Source organism: Melozone crissalis, unplaced genomic scaffold (assembly GCF_028551555.1).
Source record: "Melozone crissalis strain CALT ecotype California unplaced genomic scaffold, PUWL_Pcris_2 ptg000013l_1, whole genome shotgun sequence".
NCBI lineage: Eukaryota > Metazoa > Chordata > Aves > Passeriformes > Passerellidae > Melozone > Melozone crissalis.
The window spans coordinates 44,607,000-44,632,341 of NW_026535791.1; the positions used below are offsets into that span (position 1 = coordinate 44,607,000).

Genomic DNA, 25,342 nt, shown 5'->3' on the forward strand with positions numbered 1-25,342 from the left:
AAGAGCTTAATTTTAAGGTTATTCAAAAGTAAGAACAGTGCTGCTTGCAGTATTCCTGTGCTGTTTGAGTTGGCAAGGCCAGTGGAGTAAAGTCTTCTGAAGCGCCCTGAAACTGATGGATATTTAAGAAATGCTGGAATCCCAAAGGGAAAGTTGCAAAATGGCAGTCCAGTCATTTTGAGTGCAAGAGATGGGGCCTGGATATTAGTTCAATCCATAACTCCTGCATCTGGCTGTATGGGAAGGAAGTATGTGGGACTGGATAATCCATTGGAATGTTTTGAAGGTACATGCTTTTCTGGGATCCTGTTTTCAGTCTGTCAGATGTTTACATTAAGGAAAATCTAGTCTGTGTTGGATTGGGTGAATACATAGATAGGGTGACTACAACAACTCCTGGGTTTCAGTGTGGCTCAGCCATTACCACAGACCTACCTGTGGAGTGGACCACTGAAACAGGTCACTGGGGAATGATCACATTCACTGAAGGTCACTAAAGCCTGCTGGGGAATGATCACATTCAGCACTGCCTCAGGGAGCTGGATCTAGGGACAACAAAAGGACTTGCTCCAGCCCAGCAAGCCCAACAGTCCCTGTGCTTGGTCACCACAGCCAGGGCAGGACAATAATTAAATCCTGCTGTTTCCACAGGAGTCCAAACTGCTTCTGCAGTCAGAGAGATGGGAGGGATGGGCAGGTGCTTTTCCTGGCTGGTAAAGAAAGAGCCAGACTGATGGATGAAGCCTCCTGGTATCACTGTTTTGGTGCCTATTCAAGGTCTGAAAATGTTGGCACTTCCACCTCCTAATTTCAGGCATTATTTCATTCTGCACCAAGGCAGTGAATAAGTAGGACTAGTCCAGCCACTGTTACAAAAAGGATAGCACATTCCCTCTTCAAACTAACAACAAACCATTCACTACTCACAGCTGTTGCTTCCATTATCTACTAACATGATAATATTAATGATAGTATTTTTCTTATATGGCAAATATTCTGGTTTTCATGTGCCAGTGGCCAAAAAATACTTTGGCTCTGAGAAGCTGCTTAATTTCTTCCCATGAAGAAGATGATCTTCCCAGAGATGTCCTTTTCAGATCCTTCATCCTTACTTATGAGAGAACAGAATATCAACAACTTACTAGTTAAATGAGACACCTCATTCTCAGACCTGTGCTATAATCACATCACTCTGCTTCTTTTAGCTTGCTGTTTTACATATCCAAAATAATACCCAAAACTGTAATATTTTATCCTCAACACATCCATGAAATATAAAAGTATTGTTTTTCAAAGATAAGAAGACTATCTTATCTTGGTAAGACACCAAGACTACATAGATGATTTAATGCATGAAGCAGGACAGGGACCATTCTCTGCTGCTGTGGCCAAGTCTTGTGAAATAGTTCCTACATGTTGTTAAACTCTCTTCTTGCAAAATTAAAAAAAAAAAAAAAAAAAAATATATATATATATATAATAGTCACACTGTCATTTGGGAATCACCTATATTCAAGTAGTACCTGGGAAAATGGGGTTGGTACAGGCAAAAATCATTCCAGAGGTGCAGAGAACTAGTAGGATATAGAGCACCTGTATAAATGACTATTCACGTGGATTTTCACTATAAATCAAGGCAGGCATCAGTATAAATGAGTGAAGAGAGATGGAAAGTGACCTGCCTCATCCTAAACCAGGCTATTCCAGAGGGTAATCTCACTGTCTCATTCTGTTGGCTACACATGCAACCTACATAACTAATTTAGACAGCCTGTGTAACAGCTGAACAGACTAAATTTAGAGACATGAATAGTCTCTGAACACATAGGAGATGTAGAGCAGTGTAAACCCAAACTTTGTTGTTTATCTGACTAATTAGCCTAAGTCTGAGCACTATACTGCATTTCACCCCAATTAGCTGCAGGAAGCACAATACAAAAACATATACTTGCCTATCAGAGTGTTCAGTCCCCAGCTGTGTTTTGGTGATATCCAGTTCTGACTCTAACTGAGCTGCTCTGTTTCTGAGGTGAGTAAAATCTTGATTCTGCACAGCACTCTGAAGCCCATACACATTAATTAATAGCAACTGTAATTCTCCAAGCGTGTAGCCACATGCAATTATTCAAAATCAAAAGGGCAGCTATACTATGCAAATGAGATTAGGAATTTTTTTTGGAGCAAAATGTAAAACTATGAAGAAGAGTTTATTAGGGTTTAACTGAGAAATCCAAAGGAGGTTCTTGGTATTTTCTGCTATTAATATAGTCAAGGCACATTGGCCATTTGAAAATGCAGCTAGATATAAAACTACCTCTGTTTAAATACACTTGGAAATTGTGAGAAAAACTGCAATACTCTCCTGGTCATTTACTCACAGATTATTTTCTACTAAAGCAAGCTGTTCCTTGTGAACCTGAATTTCAGAGACTTTCTCTTGGTTTGCTCTCTGTGACTGAAAATCCTTCTCACAACTGGACACAAGAGAAGATTCCAGGTTTTTCATAGATGCTTTTTCATTTCCCAGTTGTTTTCTCAGCAGTTCTGTTTCAGAATGGTTTGATTCACACTTGCTCTGCAGAAAAACAAAGATTTTAAAGTTTCAGCTGTATGTCTATCAAGCTTACTGGCATTCTATTGGGGTAATCTTTAAAAAAAAGATAGTAATTTAAAAAGGAAGTCTGGGATCAATGACAAAGTTCGTTTTCACTGCAAGATGGGTGGTTAGTTTTATATTTTCCCAGTCAAAATCTTCTGTGAGATTTATAAAATAATCCAATGTATATATCTTAATATAAATATACTTGATACAAATGAGAAAATGCTATGAAATAGACAGATCAATGGATTCTGTAGACAGAATCATTAATGAAGAGGAAGGAAGTTTCACATTTTGTTGAGGCAAGAAGCTATTGATTAACTGTTTGCACACAGGAAATAACATGTGATACTACAAACTGGTACCAGCATCACCAGCAGTGTGAGATTACACTTATTTTACTTACAGGAGCATCAAGAATAAACTGGGGGGAAAGGGAAAATTAATAAAATCCAATCAAATATTAAGAGATTAAATATCTATATATCTTTGAGGAACCTAAAAAAGAATACCCAAAAACCCCAGCATATTTCACTGCAGAAGGAACAATGGACATACCTGAGACATAGCTACAAACACACATTAAAAAGTAATTCCAGAGGCTGAGAATCAGGAAAATCAGTATTGGGTCAGCTACAGAGACAAAGAAAACTGCCTGTTTCAATCTTAGTATAAGTAAATTGGATGGTATTTTCTCTTCATCTTTTCATGTATGCATTATAGTCTGACTAGCTGAGTCTGGGGTGCTGCAACACTTTTATCTATATTTTACTCAAGCCTAGTTTACATTAAGCACAATAATGCTCAGCCAAAGGCCATGGGAAATCTATGAACTGGGACATCTTAACAAACTCTCCACCTCTCCAGCACATTTCTCAGAAATTTCAGAAGATAACCATTTGTGTGTTCAAAGGAGGAAGAACTAAGATCACAGGCCAACAGAAGGGAGGAAAAAAAGAAAAAAGAAAGATAAAGGCAAGAAAAAAGCATTTGTCACTTATCAAAAGTCTTTTTTTTTTACCAAACTAAACCGAAAGGTTTCTTCTTTCTGAAAGATCCCATTTTCCATGTGACTCAAAAATCTAGTTCCTTTGCAGAGAAACAGTTTTGATATTCTACATTTGCATTTCAGAAAAAAAGAATACTGAAAACTGTAGACAGAAGAAGATACAGGAAAATAAACAGTATTAGAAACATTGAAAGAACAACATTATTCAGAATCAGGTTTAGTTTCCACTTCTGAATATAAATATGCTGAAGTCTAATAATGCAGATTCTGTGCTAGAATACTGTGTACAGCAAGAGCCTTATCTGAAGGTTATACATGGCTAATGAAAGACTACTGGTTGAAAGACACAGAAAAAATAGTGAAAATTTCCCAACTTCTGACTTTTCTCCAACTCTCCAACTGCATTTCTGCAGTTTTCTCTCCTGAAACTGTTGCTGTTCTCCACAGTCCCAGCAATCCCCTTCACAGAAGGATCCAGGGAGGCTTAGCCATATTAGATCTCATAAAAGTTTCAGATAAATGTCTTATGCTGGAACTCTTTCATATCAAAAGAATCATAGAGGATTTCACAAGGATACAAAAAACATCACACATTTGGCTGGAATGCATAACCAACTGCAAACAGCAGCTTTACCCACTCTGCTTCCAAAAGGCATAAAGGTTTAAAGAGACTGCTGGAAGCCTATAAAGAACAAGAAATTATCTCAGCTGGAGCACAGGATGGACAGGTCAGCAATAGCATCATACTGAAAATACCTGAATAATCTGAGGGTGTATGAACAACTTTTCAAAGTTTATCCAAACTGAATTTTAAAAAATGTATCACATAATAATTTTGTAGTTTATGTAAAAATCAAGGTCAACAAAAACTGATTTCCAAGGGAAATTAAAAAAATATTAAAGATATTGGTACTTCCTAAATTAGTCAATGGACATACCTGACCCACACCTAGTTTCATTGCTAACAAACAGCTTCAGCTATTCTGCTTCCCTAGTGACTAGATGTAAAATCCAAGATATCTTTCTTGAAAACAACAGTAATTTTTAGCCCTGACTTTTGAGTGTTCATAGTAAAACCCTGCAAAGCAGTGAAGCAGTGTCCTTTTCAAAAAGTGTTCAACTCATACCCCCTTTGAGGAGTAAGCCCCTGAGAAATGCCAAATTAAACACTGAAAAAATTGCAAATGTGATCATTCATAATCCTAAAGTATATTTGAATCCCTTAAGTGTAATATTAACATAAACTTATTTTTCTAATATATTTCACATACCCTTTCTACCTTCTCTGCTGTGGAAATTAAATGCTAATTTAATCATTCTTTGATTGCATCTACTTCAATGCAAAGTTCTGGTGTAGATGTGGCATTTTCAAGTACAGAGACACTCTCCTAAGGTATATTTTGAGGCCCTCTGCCCATTTTCACAAGAGTTGCTTAAGGCAAAAATAGGAGACTTGTATGCTGCCTCTGTTATTAAATGATACAGCAATGTAATATAAAACTCTACTAAAAAAATAATTAAAGCAGCTTCCAAAATCCTACAAAATATCTCCATGTAATTGTGGCAAATTTTAAGAGGCTGCAGTAATTTATTCTACAGTAAACTTTAAAGTTATTTCTTTAAATAACTCCTGTATACAAAAATTAGAGGAGTTCTTGCTTCTGACAGCAAAATTATCTGGCATTTTAAACTCTATTCTTAGAATTCTACTCTTTTTGCAGTGTTAATAAGGTTGAAAATTCTGCCATGGACCACATTTTATTTTCAGATGAGATCTTCTCATTTCAGCAATAAAATTAGGTTTTGTATGTAGATGATCTGTGGATGCTGAGATTCTGTCAGTCATGTTTATATTCCTGTCACCTGTAAATTCAGGCATGACTAAGAGATGAGAGAGTCACATTAAAGTGGAGTCCACAAGGCAGCAGCAGCAGGTCTGACTAAAAGCATTAAGAATTTTGTACCTTTCAAATTAACATAACCTAGGTTTTTCATTTTTGAAAAATGCCTGTACTTTGCTCAGTGATATTCCTGGTCAGCCACTTTCAACTCCTTAAGTTTCAGTGGGTGGCAGAATGAGTGTGGGAGGTTAACAGAGCAAAGTGAGAGGTAAGGCACTGTGATTTGCTTGAAGGATTTACTAGAAATGACATCCAAAGAGATTATTTTATGGGAGCACATCACATTAATTCTAGCTCTGTCTCACCACATAAAAAAAAGCACAAGGAACACAGAGCACTGCTGAGCACATTAAGATTTTTGAATAAAAACGTCAGTGTTTTAGATACGTGCCTTGCATGTAACTGTATGAACTGGAATATGGCATTGGGAAGTCTGACCCAGTATGTTGATATAGTGTCCATGAAGAGATCTGCTCATTCCTATACTTAATAGCAGGCATGTGGGAAGGATTAGAAGGATGAAATGTCTGCTGGTTTCAGGCTTGTTGGACAAACTAGAACCATGTACCAGCTTTATCATATCTTCAAGGAATTCTAAAATCTGCCACACCATCCTCCTGTGCTGTTTTGCTATTGCTGTGTTCTCATCCACTTTATGCACAGGAACAGTTTGGTTCCTCTAGAGTATCTAATATTCTTGAGTAGCCTTCTGTGGGATTCACATTCTCTGAACCTGAGAGAAGCAGTAAGAGAAGCAGAGAAAAGAATGATCAAAACAATTCCTATCTCATTTACTGCTCCTGTATTGTTCACAAGTAGAATGCATTGTGGAAGATTGCTTACCTGAAGGGAATTGATAATTGGATTCTGGTCTGAGTGTTTTGATTCACTGACCAATTGAATCTGTGTGGGTGCTGGGACTGTCAGCTCACAGTCACAAGATGCTGTGCAGCGGAGTGCAGTTGAGTGCTTGGCAGATTCAGTTTAGATGGAATGTAATATAATACAGAATAAGATAGTATAATAAATTAATTAATTAGACTGCTGATAAGATGGAGTCCTCCTCATCCTTCCTCCAGGATGTTGGACAAAAATTATCACCGATAGCCCTCAGCAGCTTATGTGATGTTCAGGAAGCAGAGATGATCTGCAACAAAAACTGGAGAGCCCCCAAACCATGTTTATATGCTCACAACGTATTTCCAAAGCCAAGCTATGAATTTTTCTTAAAATTCTTCAGATCTTCAAGTGGGAAGAGGCTCTTTGGGACATCTAAAGCAGTGGAAAGAAGGCTAAGGAGCTCAAAGCAAAAAGAGCAGGAACAAGAACGTGACAGATGACAAAGTACTTCATATGATTCAGGTATGCTGAGTGGAGTTGTGTATGACTTTATGCCTTCAGTGATTCCAAACCACAAGAGCATTTAATTTTTTTATTTTCCTTGAATTTTTTTTATATTTTTTTTCCCCAAATGTGACTAGTGGAATTCTAATCATATTATTATATAAAGTAAAATGCATACATTCATGGTGGAAAACCTCCCTGAAATAGAAGTGGCATTAAACATAATTTTTAAATATTACCAGACCATTTCAAGGGTGAAATATGGAAAGAATGATTTCAACTCACTTGCTCCATCTGTGTTTCAAGGGACTCTATTTTCCCTTTCCAACTGTGGCTCTCAGACTGCACTGATCTCTGCCAGTCTAACAGGAAAAGCCTGTTTCTGCTTCATGGCATTTTGCTTCCCAACTTTCTCCTTGATCACAGGCTTTGTGATAAGAGCTCACAGTTCTCTCTCCAAACACGTAAAGATTATTTATTTAATAATTTACTGTAAGCTCCAAAAAATAGGGATATTTATAGACCTACAGATATGGTATTGGATATACTCTTTCCGCTGAAAATTCTGCCATTTGGTGAAAATATTGAGAGACTCCTCATAAACCAGAGTTTTGTCCAAGATGAGCACATTTTAATGATCAATAGACATCTGTTAAGAATGGTTAGGTTAACATTAGACACACAAGGTATAGCAATATACTGCAGTAATATTTCTTTTTATTTTAATCCTATAAAATAATAAAGAGAAAAGAGTTCCAAGTTTATGTATTATTTCCTGTCTGATTTTTTAAGTTCAATAAACACACACATGTGTGTGTTTTTTATATATGTACATATATATATACAAAACCACAATGAAATATTCTACATTAATTTTGTACTGCAAAAACAGCCATGAAAATGTGTCCAAACTACTAAAACCAAATTAAGGGAATGCAAATGAGTTTTGGTTTGGAAGCTAATTCTTCTATAGAGATATCTAAAAATTAAATTTTTTGGTAAAAACCAGCAGTTTTAATTTGTATACTCATTTTAGACTTCAGCACATGCTTCATCCTGAAAATATCTCTGTTTGAACTCTGGGCTTTCAACTTCATATCATCAAGCTCAGTTTGGTACTTTGCTAGTTTTTTATATAGTACCTATGAAGAAAAGTTTTTTCCATAAGGATTAGGTATACTGCTTGTACCTTAAAAAAATAATAATTAGTGTGTATCTAAGGTCTATGGCTTTATTAAGGTCTGTAGCTTTATTAACTGGTGTTTAAAGGCTATATGAAATGTAAATTATGTGTATTTTTATAAAGCAAATTTTTCATTTGTGAAAAATATTTTTTACTTATAAATAACGTTAAAAATCTTCTTATAAAGAAGAAAAATGTCTGTAAAGGAATGTTACAGTTAAAAATAAAAAAAAAAGATGGTTTATTTAGCATCTAGATTGTCATTAAAAAAAAGCCTGTCCCATTTAACAAGTAGAGCTCAATCAATTCCATTTCTTTTTACATTACAGTTTTTTAAAAGCCTATATTTTTAAAAGTAGAAGACAGATAAAAATAAAGTATTTTAATTATTATGTAATTGCTTACACAGTAATTAATCAAGTGGTTATCTCCCAATCAGGAGAAATAAAGCTACAAGTATTAGGAGAACAGACACAGAACTTCTGAGAACTATTGCTTGAGAAAGTGAACAGAAGAAGGGAAAAGAGCTGCAGAAAGGTTGTCTTCAACTGCACAGTTCAGAAATTTCTTCTGTGCAAAATTGCTAGGAGAATTCAGCTGTAAGAACTGGGGGAAGGGGTGGTAGTGTGGGGAAGGCTCTATGGAGAAACCCCTATTCCTGCTGCAAAAATGCTGTGAGTTACTGAGAAAGGTGTTCTGGAAACTTTCCAGTAAACCCAAGCAAAGAAATGATAATACTTTAAATACTTGGAGTATCACCTCAATTAATGGAAGGGCCTGTAGGAATCAATACATATTCCAGAGGCAATTCTACTAAAAAGTACTTCATCCTATGATACTAATATTTTTTGTTTCCCACTGCTTCTACAAGCATCCAGGTATTGCAAAGAAAACTGTGAACCTTTGAAAAGTAGCTGGGAGCACCAGGAAGCTGCATTTTGTTCCAGCTGACATCATCCTTATAAAGTGTGATTCCAAGAGAAGGTGAAGTTGTGATTCCCTGATGAACCTTTGGCAGTCAAACCCACTACCAACCTCACCTTTTCCAGGAGGGCACTTAAGACAAAAAATTAGTATGTTTGGGAGAAAATTTATTTAGAATGCAAGTGGTCTCACCTAAATTTTGGTCTCACCTAAGAATTAAACACTTGATCTAAATCCATTAGCTATACTACCTCTATAATGAAGGGAGAGAGGTAAAATTAATCACTTTAAAAACTGGGGTGGGATCAATCTCCTGGAGGACTTTTCTTCACTTAAAAGGGTCCCTTAATGACTTAGAAGTTCTATACACCTGACATTAGGTACAGGTAATTTGCTCCCTTAAAACTGAGTAGCATTTCTAGAGGAAGAGAAAGTCAAGTGAGCAGTAGAGCAAGTTCACAGATCAAGTACCGAAAAACCCAAATGAAGGCAAGAAGCTGAAGAAAAAGAAGAAAACTCACATCACCTACAGAAGTGATGAACTCCTACAGGTATTAAGATACATTTCTTGCTGCCTGGAAAACACATCAGTGCAGGAGTATTGTGTGTGCATGAGATGACACTAGAAATATTTTAACTACTTTCACCAGGAACTGCACAGAGATAAATAACACAGTAGGTAATGTAAGGCTGTATTATAAACCACTATTTCAAGTATCTTCTATCCAAAAGTAACTCTTGAAGAAACATAAATACAATATGTGTTGTCACTGAAACTTACACATGCCAGAGCTCTGTCACACAATTTTAAAATGCAAAAAGCTTTCAATAATGAAAGAAAACAAGAGTTTTGCATTCAAAATGTTAAAACTTTCAGAAGTATATTTATTTATTTGCATTCAATACCTTTTCTTTCAACCCATAAAAAAGATGACTGCAGAACATGAAAATTAGCCTATTGAATTTTATTATAAAAATTGGATCTGTCACTCACCAGTTTTTTAATTTAAATGCATCATTTTCTCTTGGCTAAGTTGCATTTCAAGTTTTTTTTTCACAAGACTTCAATGAATCTCTGAAACACTCAGTTCTGTCTTTTCATTCAATAAACTGGAAAAGCAGAAGCATTAAACAGGAGAATTCAGACACTGATATACTATTTTTTTTTCTTTCAGAAAGGTCACTAAAATTCCAAAAGATAGGAAAAAATTGAGATTTTTCTGTCTATTTCAGACTGTTTGGAATATTTTATTAATGTTAAGTTTAATCTCAGTGTATTAAATTGTGTAAGTGAATAATTGTCTAAAGGATTACAGAAAAGTAAGAAGAATTCTTTGCAACAGGTGATTATAAGAAAGCCACAAAAATAATTAAAATAAAAACCATCCCCTGAGACATCCATTTGAATGCCTGACCTGTTTCAAGTTATAACCAAGTGATCTGTTCAAATGTAGTAATATTCATGATTCTCACACTGTTCAGGAAACTGAAAAGAATCATCAGTTTGGTTTGGGGATGTAAAGAAAAAGATCTTTCAGTAGCAGCACCTAGTTTTCAACAATTCAACAGTGTTCATAAATCTGACAATTTATTATAAAGCAGCACTCACTGACATATTTTCTATTCCCTAAAGGGTTTGATCGAGCCTAGTCCCACTATGCTTCTGAACGTGACTGGGAGCTCCAGTGGAGCAGCAGACAATAAGCCCTACAAAAAGATTCAGTTTTACTTCCTCTCATGAAAAGGCTGCAAGAGTAAGAAATGGCTCTTTAAAACTAACAACACGACATTTGCTAGTTTATGCATGTTTACCTGTTTTTATTTTTTTTAAATTTAAAAATTAAAATAAAATTATTCATATGATATTTACCAAAACCCATCAATTCTCATAGTTTCTAATAGAAAGCTCCTAACTCTAAATTAAATTAATCTTACTTTTTCACTGAAGATGGTTTCCACCATATCATGATATCAATAAGACAAGAACATTTACATATAAATAAGCAATGAAGAAAACAATTTCATTCCAAAATGAATGATGGTTCATAAGCAGCTTTCATAAATTTCTTTCCCTTATAAAAGTTACAGAAACCAGTGAACATAGGTGTGGCAGCAGCTCTCTGGCTACAGAGAGCAGCCCACAAATTTCCCAGGCCTTTCTGGGAAAGGCTGTGAGAAAATCAGAGAAAAGAACGAGAAACAATTTTTACCTTCACTTGCTGCACCTGTTGTGAACACGTGGAATGTGTTATGGAGATTTGTTTATCAAAGAGTGGTTTCTTAATTAGCCAATGGTGATGGTGTTTAGATTGGAGGACCAATTAGGTCCAGGTGTATTGTAACTGTGCATAAAAGCAATGGGTTTTTTAATGAGAATAGAATAATAAAGAGACTGATCAACCTTCTGAGAATCATGGAGTCAATGCTAATTATTACCAGTCAGGGGCCTGCTGTGGCAAGACATAGACTGGTGTTATTAGTCAAATTAATGCAATTACATACTTTTACTTACCTAAGAGAAGCATATTCAGCTTCCTGTCAACTCACTCAGTGTCAGAATCCAGTCTTTTCTTGTCAATCTTTTCATCTCAGTTTCCAGAGAATCAATGGTGTCTTTCATCAGTGCCACATTAGACATCTAACTGTTCACTATCTAACTACAAATATAATCAAACACTAACAGCTGGCAAAAATAAAAAGAACTGATTTATAGAATTTATTTCAATTTTTACTGGTTTTAGCACAAATCTTTTGCTGAAGAAGAAATGTCCAAGTATCTCATTTACTCAACCATCAGTTTACTGAAAATAGTTGGCAAACACCTGAAATGTGACTTTCACATCCTTTGAAGGTAAATTGATTTCCCATCTTTTAGATCTCTGGGAATATTTTCATTTATTCACATACATTTTTGGTTGGTAACAATGCTCAAGGGCAAAAATGCTTGCCATTGATCAACATTAAAAGTTTTCAGTGCAAATTAACATGAAAGAAAACATTATTATGAGTGTATGAAGGGAGAAATCATGGTTTGGGACACAACATGACCAATAATGGCTTTAGGTCTCTATTAAGTTACATGCTTATGTCAATAACCAGGTAGACAAATCACTTTAAAACACTTGCATAAAGCACCATGTAAAGCACCAGTTACCACCATGAGGCCTTCAGCTAAAACAAAGAACAGATCAAAAGCCTCCTTCACAGGCTCCTTTAGACTGAAAATTTCAAAGCTGGTTTGAAATTTTCAGTCTAAAGAAACCTCTATATTTTTATTAAAATGCTTACACTTAACATTCTTGGATTCAATTCAAAGGATTGTCCTTTCTAAATTATTTGAAACACATATTTTAAAGTACAGAAATTCTCACCTCATCCCTCTCTTCCTTTACCAATTTTTTCAGTACTAATTTCTGTGTTAATACAATCAAAGGTCAGGCCTCTAAAGAGCAAGTCTGTAAGCCTCTGCTATACAGTGGCTTCTTCAGTACTAGTGCCATGAATTTCATGTTGATGTATTGCTCTCAAAGGGTACCAAAAGAACTGGAGAAATAAGATGATGTACCTAAAACAGGGCTCCCAATATCACTACACGTCACAGGTAGGAGTGTGATTAAAGTTAATTTACTACTCAGAGCTATTTCAGCCTACAGTGTATTCTTCATATCAGATGCACTCTATTTAATATTATAAACTGTGGTATTATATTTATAAGCTTGGCAGGATTTTAGAAGGCTGAGGTGGAAAAAGAAGATAAACCAGAATTTAAAACCATAAGATCTAGAAGAAAGATATACTGCAGAAATCAATGTTAATTTATTTTAAAATAAAGTTCTACCAAGACTGTAAGTAAATTTAGGATTTATATTCATTATATTAATGTTTCCATTTTCTATTTTAGTGCCATTTGTTAGCTAACAATTGCACACACAAGTAACTTAAACCCTATTAAATCCGACTTGCCAGAAGAGTGCAATTACATTTAGCTTTGAAGCATCAGGTCTTAGTAATGCACAGTCATAAGATAATTCACATTTAAATAGACTCCAGGTCTCTAGTCTAAACTCCTGCTCAAAGCAAAGCCATTTCTGAGGTCAGGCTGCTCACGGTTTTGCCCAGTCCAGTGTTGAAAATCTCCAAGGCTGGGGACTGCTCAACTGCCCTCATGAGAAGCAAGTATTTCCTTGTATTCAGCCTGAACCCTTCTGGCTTCAGTGGATGCCCATTGTTGCTCATCTTTCCACCAAGCACTGCAGTAAAAAGCCTATTTATGACTTCTTGATGTCATACCTACTGGCAGGTAGGACTTATGTCCCTCTTAAGCCACTTCTACTCCAGGTGAAACAAGCCAATCCTCACCTGGATATAAGATCTCTGTGGGTAAATCTGACAAAGCCTGGTACAGTCTTAAAGTCACAGAATCACAGAATGGTTTTAGTTGGAAAGGACTTTAAAGACCATCTTGTTCCACACCCCCTGCAATGGGCAGGGACACCTTCCATCCCATCAGGTTGCTGAGTGCTCCATCTAGACTGGTCTTGAACACTTCCAGGGATGGGGCATCCACAACTTCTCTGGGCAACCTGCTCCTCACCACCCTCACAGTCAAAAATTTCTAACTTGTATCTAATCTAAACCTGTTGTCTTCCAGTTTAAAACCATCCCCCTAGCCCTGTCACTACATGTTCTTGTGAAAACCCCTCCCCAGCTCTCTTGTTTGTCCCCTTTAGGTACAGGAAGGTGCCAAAAGATGTCCCTGAAGTCTTCCCAGGCTGCACAACCCCAACTCTCTCAGCCTGTCTTTGTAGGAGAGGTGCTCCAGCCCACTCTGATCACCTTCATGGCCTCCTCTGGTCCATGTCATCATTATGTTGGAGACCCCAGAGCTGGACACAGCTCTCCAGGTGGTGCCTTTGAGGAGCAGAGTAGAGTAGAGGGAAAAGAGTCTTGGTAAATAACATCCACTGCTCTCAGCCTGTTTCCTGACAGCAGTCTGGCTGGTGCTGCAGGATTGACCAATAACACCACCTGTATTATATTTACAATTCCATAAATAATTATTTTCCCTTACATTGTGAATAATAGTTTAAAGCTCTTCAATTCTCTGTTCCAAATGAGCCCTTTCATTAAAAGGAGTTTCTTGGGAAATCTTTATCAAATAACAGCAGCAACAAAAAAATCCCTTATAAAACAAGTCTCAACTCACCACAGACTTGTAAAGCAATTAATTTTCAGAACCAGAAGAGAAATCCTTAGCAACTTTAATTACACTGCTAGGTAGTTTTCATGTTTAAATAACCTGTGGGGTGGGGCTGAGGTGGGATGGGACAGACTCCAACCTGTAACTGCTCCCTGAGGCTAGCATGTTCTGTAGGCATCCTTTGGCAATCTGACAGTGCTGTATTCCTTTCTGGCTCCATGTGTCTTAATACAGCTTGAGCTGTCACAGGAGTGATGCTTTTAGGAGTCCTGGGGGATTTTATAACTTCCTGACAAAGCTGGGAAATCTCCTCCTGTGCCTGTTTTTGAAAATAGTAGAATAACAGAAACATGGAATAGATAATCAATATATTACTGGGTCCTGTGGCTGGCTAGAGCATCCCAGAACTGTGTAATATCAAAGATGAAGTAATCATTTGTGCACAGATTCTTTGATTCAGGAAAGCATTTTTAACTCAAGACAGCACTTACAAACTTGTATTGAACTGACAGATTCAAATCACAGAATTTTCCATAACTTTTTAAAAAATATTTTTTAAACAAATACTTAGCATTCTTTCTTTTTTTCTTTCATATGAAGACAAAAATACATATTTTTCTTGCACATTACCTTGTTATTTCAAGTAATCACACAAATATAAATAAATTTACCTGTTCATAAACACTGAGAATTTTGTCTGTCTCAGCTGCTAAAACTTTAAAGCTACCATGAATTTCTGCCATGACATTAATTTATTTTCCATGTTGACTCAAGTTCTTCACATTCTCTCAATATTTTCAAGACTTCTGGATCAGAAACCACTCCCTTAAAGAATATGGTGATATAGTCTTAAAGCAGAGAAACAAAACTTGAAACACTTTCTTATTATATCTGGTTAGAAAACTTCTATTATTGGCCCATTCCCATTTTACACATCCTTCTGTTTACAATCAACTAGTTTTTTTTCCTGGTAGTTGCAGCTCTAGTAGTTTAACATGAGATATATTCTAAAAAATATATTCCTCCTCTTCCAGAGTGACTTCCCAAACTCACCTGGATGGATGATTTTTTATGCTGCCACAAGTAGAGATGTACTTAGGACTTGAGAATGTGTTTCTTAATGCCTTCAACAAATTCTCAGTCTCACATTTATGGCAGTCTGTGTCCTTTTCCAGTGACTAAATAAAGGCATCAAGCCTCAAGGTGGTACCCTTGCTTTATTTCATATTCTCTTTGTAACATAACCTGCATTAGCATCAATGAGAGAGTGCATGCACAGAAATAAAACTTTTGTAATTATTGATACTTCAATGTAAAATGGATAAATATACTTTTTAAAATGAAGATGAAGCAGATATCTAATTAAAATAAATATCTATATAATACTTTAAAGTAACTTTTGAATGTCTGTATTTTTCTTTCTTTGTTATATTGCAAATATGCCTGAACGTCCTTCTAATATGTATCTAACAGGAAAGAAAGGGACATAAAAGCAAAATGTTAATTAATTTGAAATATATCTGTTCAAAACCAAGGGTAGATTTCTACTGGAATATCTAATGAATTTTTAAATATGATAGAAAGTAGGCCACCATGTTTGTTTAAGGTCCATGAAAGGTGAATTTCTGCAATGGAAATAAGTAGTGTGCAAGTAAGTATTGTTGAAATCCAGAAAGTCATGTAAGAGCCTAAAACAGATTCTGAAGATAAACTGCAATTCAGAAATCCAAAATTGCACATCAAATCCCATTTGTTTAAGAGCAAACTAATGTAATTTTGAGTCACTACAAAGAGTAATTTGTAGAAATTGATTCCTACAATCGTTTTTGGCATTCATACTAAATAATCACATCTTAGGAGTACCTCTGATGATAAAGACAGCCTAGATATCTATTACAGTCATCATCACTGCTGACATATCGTGCAGATTAGGTGAATCCCATCCTAATATACTGTTCTCTCTGAAAGAGTCACTCAAGTTCTGCAGTTATGTCCATTTCCCTAGTCCTAGGGAACGGAAAGATCACAGCAATCAGCAACTGGCACCTTCAGTACCTCACTGAGCATCGAGGACTCAAATTTACACACAGTATTTGCTCACTCACAATACTACCTTTACCAACTAGTGAAAGAGCACTTTTTGGAAAACATGATAATATTTATATATCCTAAAATATATACTTACACTACACTTGCCATATAGTGGTAAGAATTTACTGCTGTGACACATTTCACCACTGATTTGAAAAGAAATATGGAAGACTCAGGGAAATACAGGCCAGTAACTCTTGCCTTGGTACCTGTCAAGATCGTGGAGCAGATCCCCCTGGAAACTATCCTACGACACATGGAAAATAAGGAGGTAATTTGTTGTGTTGTTGTGAGGGTCCCCAGGATGAGGTGAGAGATGAGAATTTGACTCCAAGTTCTCAGAAGGCTGATTATGATATGATATGATATATGATATGATTCTAATACTATACTAAAGAAAGAGAGAGGATACATCAGAAAGCTAGAAAGGAATGATCATAAAAACCCATGACTGACCACAGAGTCTGACACAGCTGATGGTGTTTGGTCATTAGTTAAAAACAATTCACAGGGAACCAATCAAAGATGCACCTGTTGGTACGTAACCCCCAGACCACATTCCAAGCAATCAGATAATTATTGGTTTCATTCTTTTCTCAGGCTTCTCAGGAGAAAAATCCTGGCAAAGAAATTTTTATAAAATATCACAGTGACAGTAATTAGCAGCACACAACATGATCTCACCATGGCAAATCATGCCTAACAAATTTGGAGGCCTTCTACAAGAGGGTTACAGCAGTGGTGTAAAGTAAGTGGTGAGGAAAAAGCAACTGCTAGCATCTACCTGGGCTTGTGCAAGGCATTTGACACTGTCCTGCACAATGTCCTTGTCTCTAATCAGGAGAGACATGGACTTCACAGGTGGACCATTCTGTGAATAAAGAATTAGATGGATGGCTGCACTCAAACTGGCCAATGACTCAATGCCCAGGTGGAGACCAGTGGTGCTCTTCAGGGGTTGATATTGGGCTGGTGCTGTTTAACATCTGTCAGTGATATGGACACAAGCTGGGAGGAGAATGGATGGAGAGCTGCAGTGGGGAAATGGGGTGCTGGTGGACAAGAGGTTCAACATGAGCTGGCAATGTGGCCTGGCAGACCAGAAGACCAACCACACCCTAGGCTGCAGCAAAAGAGGCATGACCAGCAGAGTGAAGGAGGTGCTGCTCCCTCTCTACTCTGCCCTCATGAGACCCCACCTGGAACGCTCTGGAACCCCCAGCTCAAGAAAGACACTGTTCTGTTGGGGTAAGTCCTCAGGAGGGCTGTGGTGGCGTTCACAGGGTTCCCAGGACAAGGGAAGAGATGAGAATCTCGACTCCATGTTTCAGAAGGCTGATTTGTATTATTTTATGATATATATTATAATAAAAGAACATTATATACTAAAACTATATTAAAGATTAGAAGAAAGGATTTCATCAGAAGGCTAGCAAGGGAATGGAATGATAATAAAAGCTTGTGACTGACCATAGTCCCAACACAGCTGGACCTGTGATTGGTCATCAAGTAGAAACAATTCACATGGACCAATCAAAGATGCACCTGTTGCATTCCACAGCAGCATATTATTGTTTTTCTTTTCCTCTGAGGCTTCTCAGCTTCTCAGGAGAAAAAATCCTGTCAAAAGGGTTTTTCAGAAAATATGTCTGTGACAGTGGGCCACTAAGCTGATCAGAGGGCTGGAGCATCTCTCCTCTGAAGATGGGCTGAGAGAGCTGGGATTGTTCAGCCTGGAAAAAGAAGGCTCCAGGGAGACTCCAGTACCTAAATGGAGATTAAAGAAGGCTGGAGAGGGACTTTTCACAAGGGAATGTAGTGATAGGACAAGGGGGAATGACCCTAAGCTGAAGGAGGGAAGGTTTAAACTACACAATAGGGAGGAATTGTTTATTTTCAAGAAGAATCCACTTCTTTGGAGGGTGATGAGGAAGAGTTCACCTAAAAAGGTTGTGGAGTCCCCACATCTGGAGGTATTCACTATTAGGCTGGATGGAGCTCTGAGCAACCTGGTCTAGTGAAAAGTGTCCCTGTCAATGAAAGGGGAGTTGGAACTAGGTGGTCTTTAAGGTCCCTTCCAACACAAACTATTCTATGACTCTGATTTCCTTGAGACAGGAGTTCTATAGGACAGAAACCAAGCAGCTGTGATTGACACACTGACTTCTGGCTCAGTACCAGCACAACAGCTTACCCAAACAGCTTTCCAGTAAGCATGACATCTCTGCACTTTTATTTTCTTTACTCTTTACTCTTGCTTTCCAAGATGATCATATTGTTCCTACAGGTGTATATGACTGAAATTCTATAGGCAAAACAAAATGAGAGGTTAGAAATATTCCTAAAAATAATTTTTAAAAAGGTGTATTGCAAAATATTGTACAAAATTATCAGCAAACCCCTTTTCCCATTAATGCTGATATAAATATTTATGACCACCGCTTTCATAGAAATTTTAATTATTTCTCTACTTGGTTTCATCCTGGGAGGTTTTTGAATAACTCTTATCTATGAAAATTCAACTTTCTCTATCAGGTTTATGATGTAGAGCACAGTTTCTTAAGAAACACTACTAAAGTCAAGGAAAGGTGCTCATATTTATTTCTGATTTTAAGTACAAATGAATACTGAGTGACTGGTTCCTGCTACATCTTTTTGAAGAGCTTTTTTGTTGGAGTTAAGCCAAGCTTCTCCTCAAGTGACACAACACTTTCTCCCCATCTTGACAGATAAAAAGATGATTTCCTCAAATAATAATTAAAATCTTCATAGTTATTTGGGGATAGAAACAGGAGGATGGATCATAAATTGGCACACTCAGACACATGCAATACCACCATTCACTGTTGCTTCAAGTGAAATTCTTTCAAAGAATTTCTTTAAAGCACCTTTAACCCAAAGCTCCTGGGCCCACACATGGAGCATGTGATTAATGCAAAAGCCTCACAAGAGGCAGGGAAAGGCAGCATGAGCAATGCTTACAGGTCACAGGATTTCAGAGACAAAGCCAAGCAGCCAAGTCTTGTCAGTCCCAGCCCCAGGAGAGAGATGGGTATTCTGAAACTGCCACAGCTGATCAGGCGGGACTGACAGTGAACTCAGGGAGCTCAGCTGAACACCTCCACTCTAATTAGGTTCATCTCTTCCAGAAACTAATATCCAAGGAGACACTTTCACAGATGAAAACTACAGCAATTGCCACACAATCTCTCAGGCCTGACAAGAACAAAGCAAGTGTTAGATAAAACTGACTTAATCTTGTGAAAATAGCTTCCTTTAATTAAACCTTATCTTCTATCCAAAACCCATCTAATTAATGCATCTATCTGTAAGACTATGTGCCAGTTGTATCATCCAGAATAAATATTATTCTTTGCACTATACTTGTTCCTTGACAGTGTCAAACATTAGCTTCACACATATGATAAACACCAGTCTGAACTCAATCCTGATTTTTAATGCCAGGATAATATATTACTGGTTTACAAACATCATGAAGTTAAAACATCAGAGTATTACAAGGGTAATTAAGCTTTTCTTTATCCCACCAACAAAATAATTTCAGAGAAATTACTTATGTTTCCTTATATCCCAAGATAGGAGTTCTTATTTACAGTACCTCTGGCTGCACATATCTTCTTGGAATAGCACAGACAGGGAGAAGCAGATTGGTGCCTTCAAAGAAAGTGATGCAAAAAGGGTAAGGAGGCCATGTGAACCCCGTGACTCCTATTGCCTGCTCATGGCAAGGATACAAACAGCCCTTGTGAGAGGCTGCTTTAGGTAGTTCCAAAGTCAAGCAGAGAAACCAGACAGAATGTCCTCTCTTTCCTGCTGGCCACTAGCACAGGTTTTATATTCTGGAGACAGTGCAGGGTGAGTTACGGGGTTCTTTGGCAAGCAGCCACTATTAAGCACTCATGGATACAGCTCGCCTTTTCAGACATCAGGAGTCAGAAACACCTCTGAAATAAAATCCCCACCTAAAGTCAGAAAAGAAATTGGAAGATTTTAATTTCCAGACACAGAGCTAGAGAAACAAGTATTTTTCTTTTCCCTTTCCCCATCCTAGATTTCTTGTAAATCTTACTTTCAAATTTTGGCACGGTGGAAGTGGAGGCTCTGTATTATCACATTTATCTCCAAAAGAGATGTAAAAATGGCATCTTATATTTTCACAACTTTAACAAAATTATTCCTAATGAAAATTCATTTTAGGATTTATTCAATTTAATTTTAATTTATTTTATTCTGGTATGTCTAAGGTATCCTCTAAGGGACATAGGGTGAATTATTTTTCATATCTTAATATAAGTTAACGTTATACAGAGCAGCTGCATTGCTTTTTGAATATCAAACAATGCTTCGTTGATCAAAAAAGAAATTCAATTCATATACAGGACTGTTTTCAAAAGTGAAAATAATACTTGGTATATTTCACAAATATGTGATTTATACAATAGTAGTTGGGACATAAAAAAACTTAAATGCCCAATTCAGAAGAGATAAATAAATCATGGTGTGCATTTACAAATTCATACTTTTTGCTGATTGTCAGAATATTTCTATATTCTGACAATATAAATAAATCATGGTGTGCATTTACAAATTCATACCTTTTGCTTATTCTAAGAATATTTCTATCTTGCTGGATTTGTCTTCAACAATAGGAAGGCATTTATTGTTGCTTGTGTATTTCATCCTTCAGCTTATCAGAAACAGACCCATGACATTTTTATCTGTCCACCCACTATTCTGCACACTTTATGTTTTTTAGCAAATTATGGTTCTAATTATGAAAACAGTTTTTGACTAGAAAAACACAGACTGCAACACCTCTCTGTAGGTTTTTAGGGACACCCTGTGGCAAAATGACACACTGCAAACGTTCAAGAATCAAGTGCCAAAATGGAGACAAGTGGTCCCACATTTTTTGGGGGTTTTAGTAACATCAGTTGTCTCACAAGACACATTTCCATACTTCTGACCAGTGCTAGAATGCACGAGTTCGTGTTTGCATTTTGTCAACTGCCTTCAACATTGATTTCCAGCAGATTTTATGGACAAACTCCACATGCTTTTTAACTTTTTTAACCTGTGCATTACAGAATAGTTCACTCCACTGAAAAATGATTACCAATCTTATTCAGCAAAAAGCTCTGTCCATTTGAAATTGCTTAAAAAAATTCCCTTTTTTTTTTTTTAATGTGGCAGTACAACTTTAAAGGTACTGGCACACACATCGCATCAAGCTCCTTTTAGAGTCTGTTTCTCTCACTAATCACCACCAGCACACATGTTGTGATGGTTTCTTACTTGCCCTATCACACCCACACAGTTCTTTTAAGGCAGAATGGAAGACAAAGGTATGTAATGTACCTTTTAGAAATACACATCCATGAACAAGAGAAATACAGCACATATTTGCCCATAGGGATACTACTGTGCATAAAAAACTTCACCTAGCACTGAACATTCTCCCACGGTGTAAGCTTAAGCACAGACAATAGCTTCTGATGAAGAATTATAGCTAAGGTCTGGCAGACTTTAAGAATGGCTTAAATGCAAATCTGAAGACAATCTGCTGCAGGCAATACGTCTAGTCTTTGATCACTTTCCAGCTTCTTAATGAATTATGTTATTGACATTTAGCTTTTGTATCTTCATGAGCACCATAGAGAGTATATTTCACAAGTCTCTGCAATTGCATTAACTCTGTCTCCTTGTGAACTCATAAAAGCTTCTAGCATCCAGAATATCCTGCAGAGAGGAACTGCCCATCTGGGTCTTGCAAGAAAAATCATCCATTTTATGCATCGTGCACTGGCCTCTTGTTGCCCTGTAAATATTGTGGGAAATGCCCAAAAGTATCTGAAGCAAAGGTGTGAAGAGGATGAAGTCCGGCTCTTCTTGGAGGTGCCAAACAATAGGATGAGAAACAACAGCCAGGAATTACTGCATAGGAAGCTCTACCCGAACATGAGGAAGACCTTTCCTGGGCAGGTGACTGAGCACTAGAACAGGTTGCCCAGAGAGGGTGTGAAGTTTCCCTTACTGGGAATATTCAAGAAGTGTCTGGACACAATCCTGTGCCATGTGCTCTGGGATGACCCTGCTTGAGCAGGAGGTTGGACCAGATGTCCCGGTGTGGTCCCTTCCAGCCTGACCCACTCTGTGATTCTGTGATTTGGTCATTGCCGCTCGGCCCAGCTCCATCCCCCGCCCGGTGCCGTGGCTGCGCTGGGACAGGCGGGACCCCGGCGCTCACCGAGCACCAGGCCGCGCTCGCAGCCCGCCCCCAGCCCTCACCGCCGCAGCCCCGGGCTCTCCCCGGCCACCACCGCCCCCAACCCTCCCCGGCGCACGGCAGGCGCAGCGCCCGCCCCCAGGACCTCTCACCCGGGAAGCGGAAGGCGCTGCCGGTGCCGCCGGTTCCAAGGAGTCCCCGGGAGCACGGACGGGCGCTGGAACCGCTCCGCTCCACGCCGTGAGTAGCGCAGGGCGCCCGGCGGGGCTGTACGGGCGGAGACGCGGCGTCGGGGGCTGAGGGCACGCCGCGCCGGGAACCCCATGGAAAAGAAGGCAGAAAACCTTAACAAAGCTGGACTACGCAAAGTGAAATCGAATTAGCAAGGCTGCGTTGAATGAGGGGAAAATACGCATTACATTCCGCTTCTTCCTTTGGTCTTTCAGGCACCAGGGAGTGCGAGGAGCAGCTGCTGTGACACCCCCGATGTCCTGTGAGGCTCCGGCCGGGTCTGAGCGGCATCAGCGGGGCAGCGCCGTGCCTGGGAGCTGCCGTGCTGCTGTGGGCAGAGCATGAGTGTCTCATGCCCGCTACCCGCCTTTCAGCTCTGTCACAGGAGCCAGCTGCGCTCCGGCCGCATTCAGCATTAGCAGAGCAGGCATTCCTTCCATGCGCTGTGCAGTTATTAAAAACATGGTGCTCCAGTCGGTAAAGAACTGCCTTTGGCTGCCCTGCGTCCTCAGGACTCCAAAAGCTTGCTTCTGGAGCACAGCTGGTGGAGGCCTCATTATCCAGTCTGTTTCTAGTGATGTTTACCAAAATCTAGCAGTGGAAGATTGGATCCATGACCACATGGATTTAGAGAAGCAACAGGTCCTTTTCCTTTGGAGAAATTCCCCTGCCGTGGTAATAGGCAGACATCAGAATCCCTGGCAGGAATGCAACCTCAGGCTGTTGAGGCAAAAAAATATAAAACTAGCCAGGAGAAGAAGTGGAGGAGGAACAGTTTACCATGACTTAGGCAATATCAATTTGACTTTCTTTACAACCAGAAAAAAATATGAACGAATGGAAAACCTGAAGCTCGTTGTGAAGGCTCTGAAAGCCTTGCGACCCCAGTTAGATGTACATGTCACTGACAGGTATGACATCTTGCTAGACAGGCAATACAAAATCTCAGGCACTGCTGCTAAGCTGGGAAGGACAAGTGCTTATCACCACTGTACCTTACTCTGTAATGCAGATAAGTTTGTTTTATCTTCTGTGCTAAAAAGTCCTTTTAAAGGGTTAAAGAGCAATGCCACTCCTAGTGTGCCTGCCTTGGTGAAAAATCTCTTTGAAGAGGATCCTAGTTTAACTTCTGAGATGCTCCTGGATGCCATTGCTAAAGAATATGCTGTGCAGCACCGGATAAATCACCATATCACCTTAATAAATCCAGCTGATGAGATTCTGCTTCCTGGAATTAGTGACAAAACTAAAGAACTACAAACCTGGGAATGGGTGTATGGAAAGACACCAAAGTTCAGCATCAGCACATATCTTAACATGGTCTATAAAGATTCTGTTCTTGACGTTAAAGTAAATATGGATGTAAAGCATGGAAGGATTGAAGTCTGTAACATTGATCTGCCAGAGCAGTGGCTGCCACCAGGACTGCACAGTGAACTGGTCAGGAGTCTTACTGGCAGTAAGTTTTGCCCAAATGAAATCACTGCACTAGTGACAACATTGCTAAGAGTGTGTCCACAAGATGATGAGTTGCACAGCAGGTGGAGTCTACTGTGTGAGAATATGATAAGATTAATGTGACTTGCATTTTGAAAATGTAAGTTAAATTTCTGCTGCTTTTTTATTTAATGTATTGAAAACAAAACTAAAACAATCACTAGTAAGAGAAAAATTCAGCTTGTAGAAAACAAACTGTTCAATCTTGTGCTTTTATTTAATATTAAATTTCACACTGCGTGCACCTGATGTTCCCAAACTGTAGGATTGAAACCACTGCTGACAAGACATGGTTGCTGCTTGAACCAGGGAAAATGGTGGGGACATCCCAAACTGGCCCTGTAGCAGAGAAGGTACAAATGGCTGACACAGATGGGACGGGGTAGGTGTAAAACTGGTGTTGTGCTGCTGCACTGGATGCCCCAGACTGCATCCTGCTCCTTGTGGACAGTAGCCCAAAGGCTGTGTCACAGCCCCTGAGGTGTGTGGAGAGAGATGTTCCCTGGTTTCTGATTCAGAGTCCCTTCTTGCAGAGTGCTGTGCCTCTGCTGTACAAGCACTGCAGTGAGCTCAGCTGGGTAGTGAATGACTGCAGGTGCAGCCTGGGTCAGGGCTTTTGTCCATGCACGTGCAAGAGCAGGGGAATACAGCAAGTTCACTGTGGGGGTTTGTGTGATGAGGACAGAAGAGGCTAACTGGGAGGCCACACGTGCCTCCTCTGTTCCTGTGCCTGGCACAAAGCTGGGAGTCCCTGCTGCCATGGGTACTGCTATCAAAGCTAACCACTTGAAAATGCAAATACAGATCTAGGAGAGTTTCCTTATGCTACCACCTAGCAGATTTTCCCATAAAAGTCAACAATGTGACAGTTTTATTGTTAAATAATAGCTCTATATATAGTAAAATTATGGAAAATGGCTCAAGATGTATTTCACTGTTTTTGAAGGAAAAGTGAAATGCAATTTTGATTAGGTCAGAACAGATACCTGATAGGAGGCTGTGGCCAGGTGAGGCTCGGGCTCTTCCCCCAGGTAACCAGTGACAGGGCAAGAGGACACAGCCTCAAGCAGCACCAGGGGAAGTTTAGGCTGGGCATTAGGAAATAACTGTTCACAG

General features: G+C 38.6%; 2 protein-coding genes across 2 annotated transcripts; one reads left to right on the plus strand and one right to left on the minus strand.

Moving 5' to 3' along the window:
• Nucleotides 1-1,047: 1,047 nt before the first annotated feature.
• Nucleotides 1,048-22,823, minus strand: TSGA10 (testis specific 10). The gene is given in 19 exon segments (XM_054272324.1): nt 1,048-1,111; nt 1,953-2,057; nt 2,379-2,581; nt 7,139-7,206; nt 7,209-7,307; nt 7,881-7,995; nt 9,077-9,092; nt 9,975-10,070; nt 11,473-11,506; nt 11,509-11,526; nt 11,529-11,599; nt 11,601-11,617; nt 14,032-14,109; nt 14,300-14,479; nt 14,832-14,901; nt 14,903-14,985; nt 15,214-15,233; nt 15,236-15,375; nt 22,651-22,823. Coding segments are annotated over 19 exon segments (1,650 nt in total).
• On the plus strand, nt 22,666-24,777 carry LIPT1 (lipoyltransferase 1). The gene is made up of 2 exons (XM_054271884.1): nt 22,666-22,738; nt 22,945-24,777. The coding sequence occupies exon 2, from the start codon at nt 23,168-23,170 to the stop codon at nt 24,308-24,310; it is 1,143 nt and encodes a 380-aa protein (XP_054127859.1). The 5' UTR covers nt 22,666-22,738; nt 22,945-23,167; the 3' UTR covers nt 24,311-24,777.
• Nucleotides 24,778-25,342: the final 565 nt, after the last annotated feature.

Coding starts and splice junctions, on each gene's coding strand:
- LIPT1 (XM_054271884.1), top strand. CDS start 23,168: ATGCGCTGTGCAGTTATTAAAAACATGGTGCTCCAGTCGGTAAAGAAC.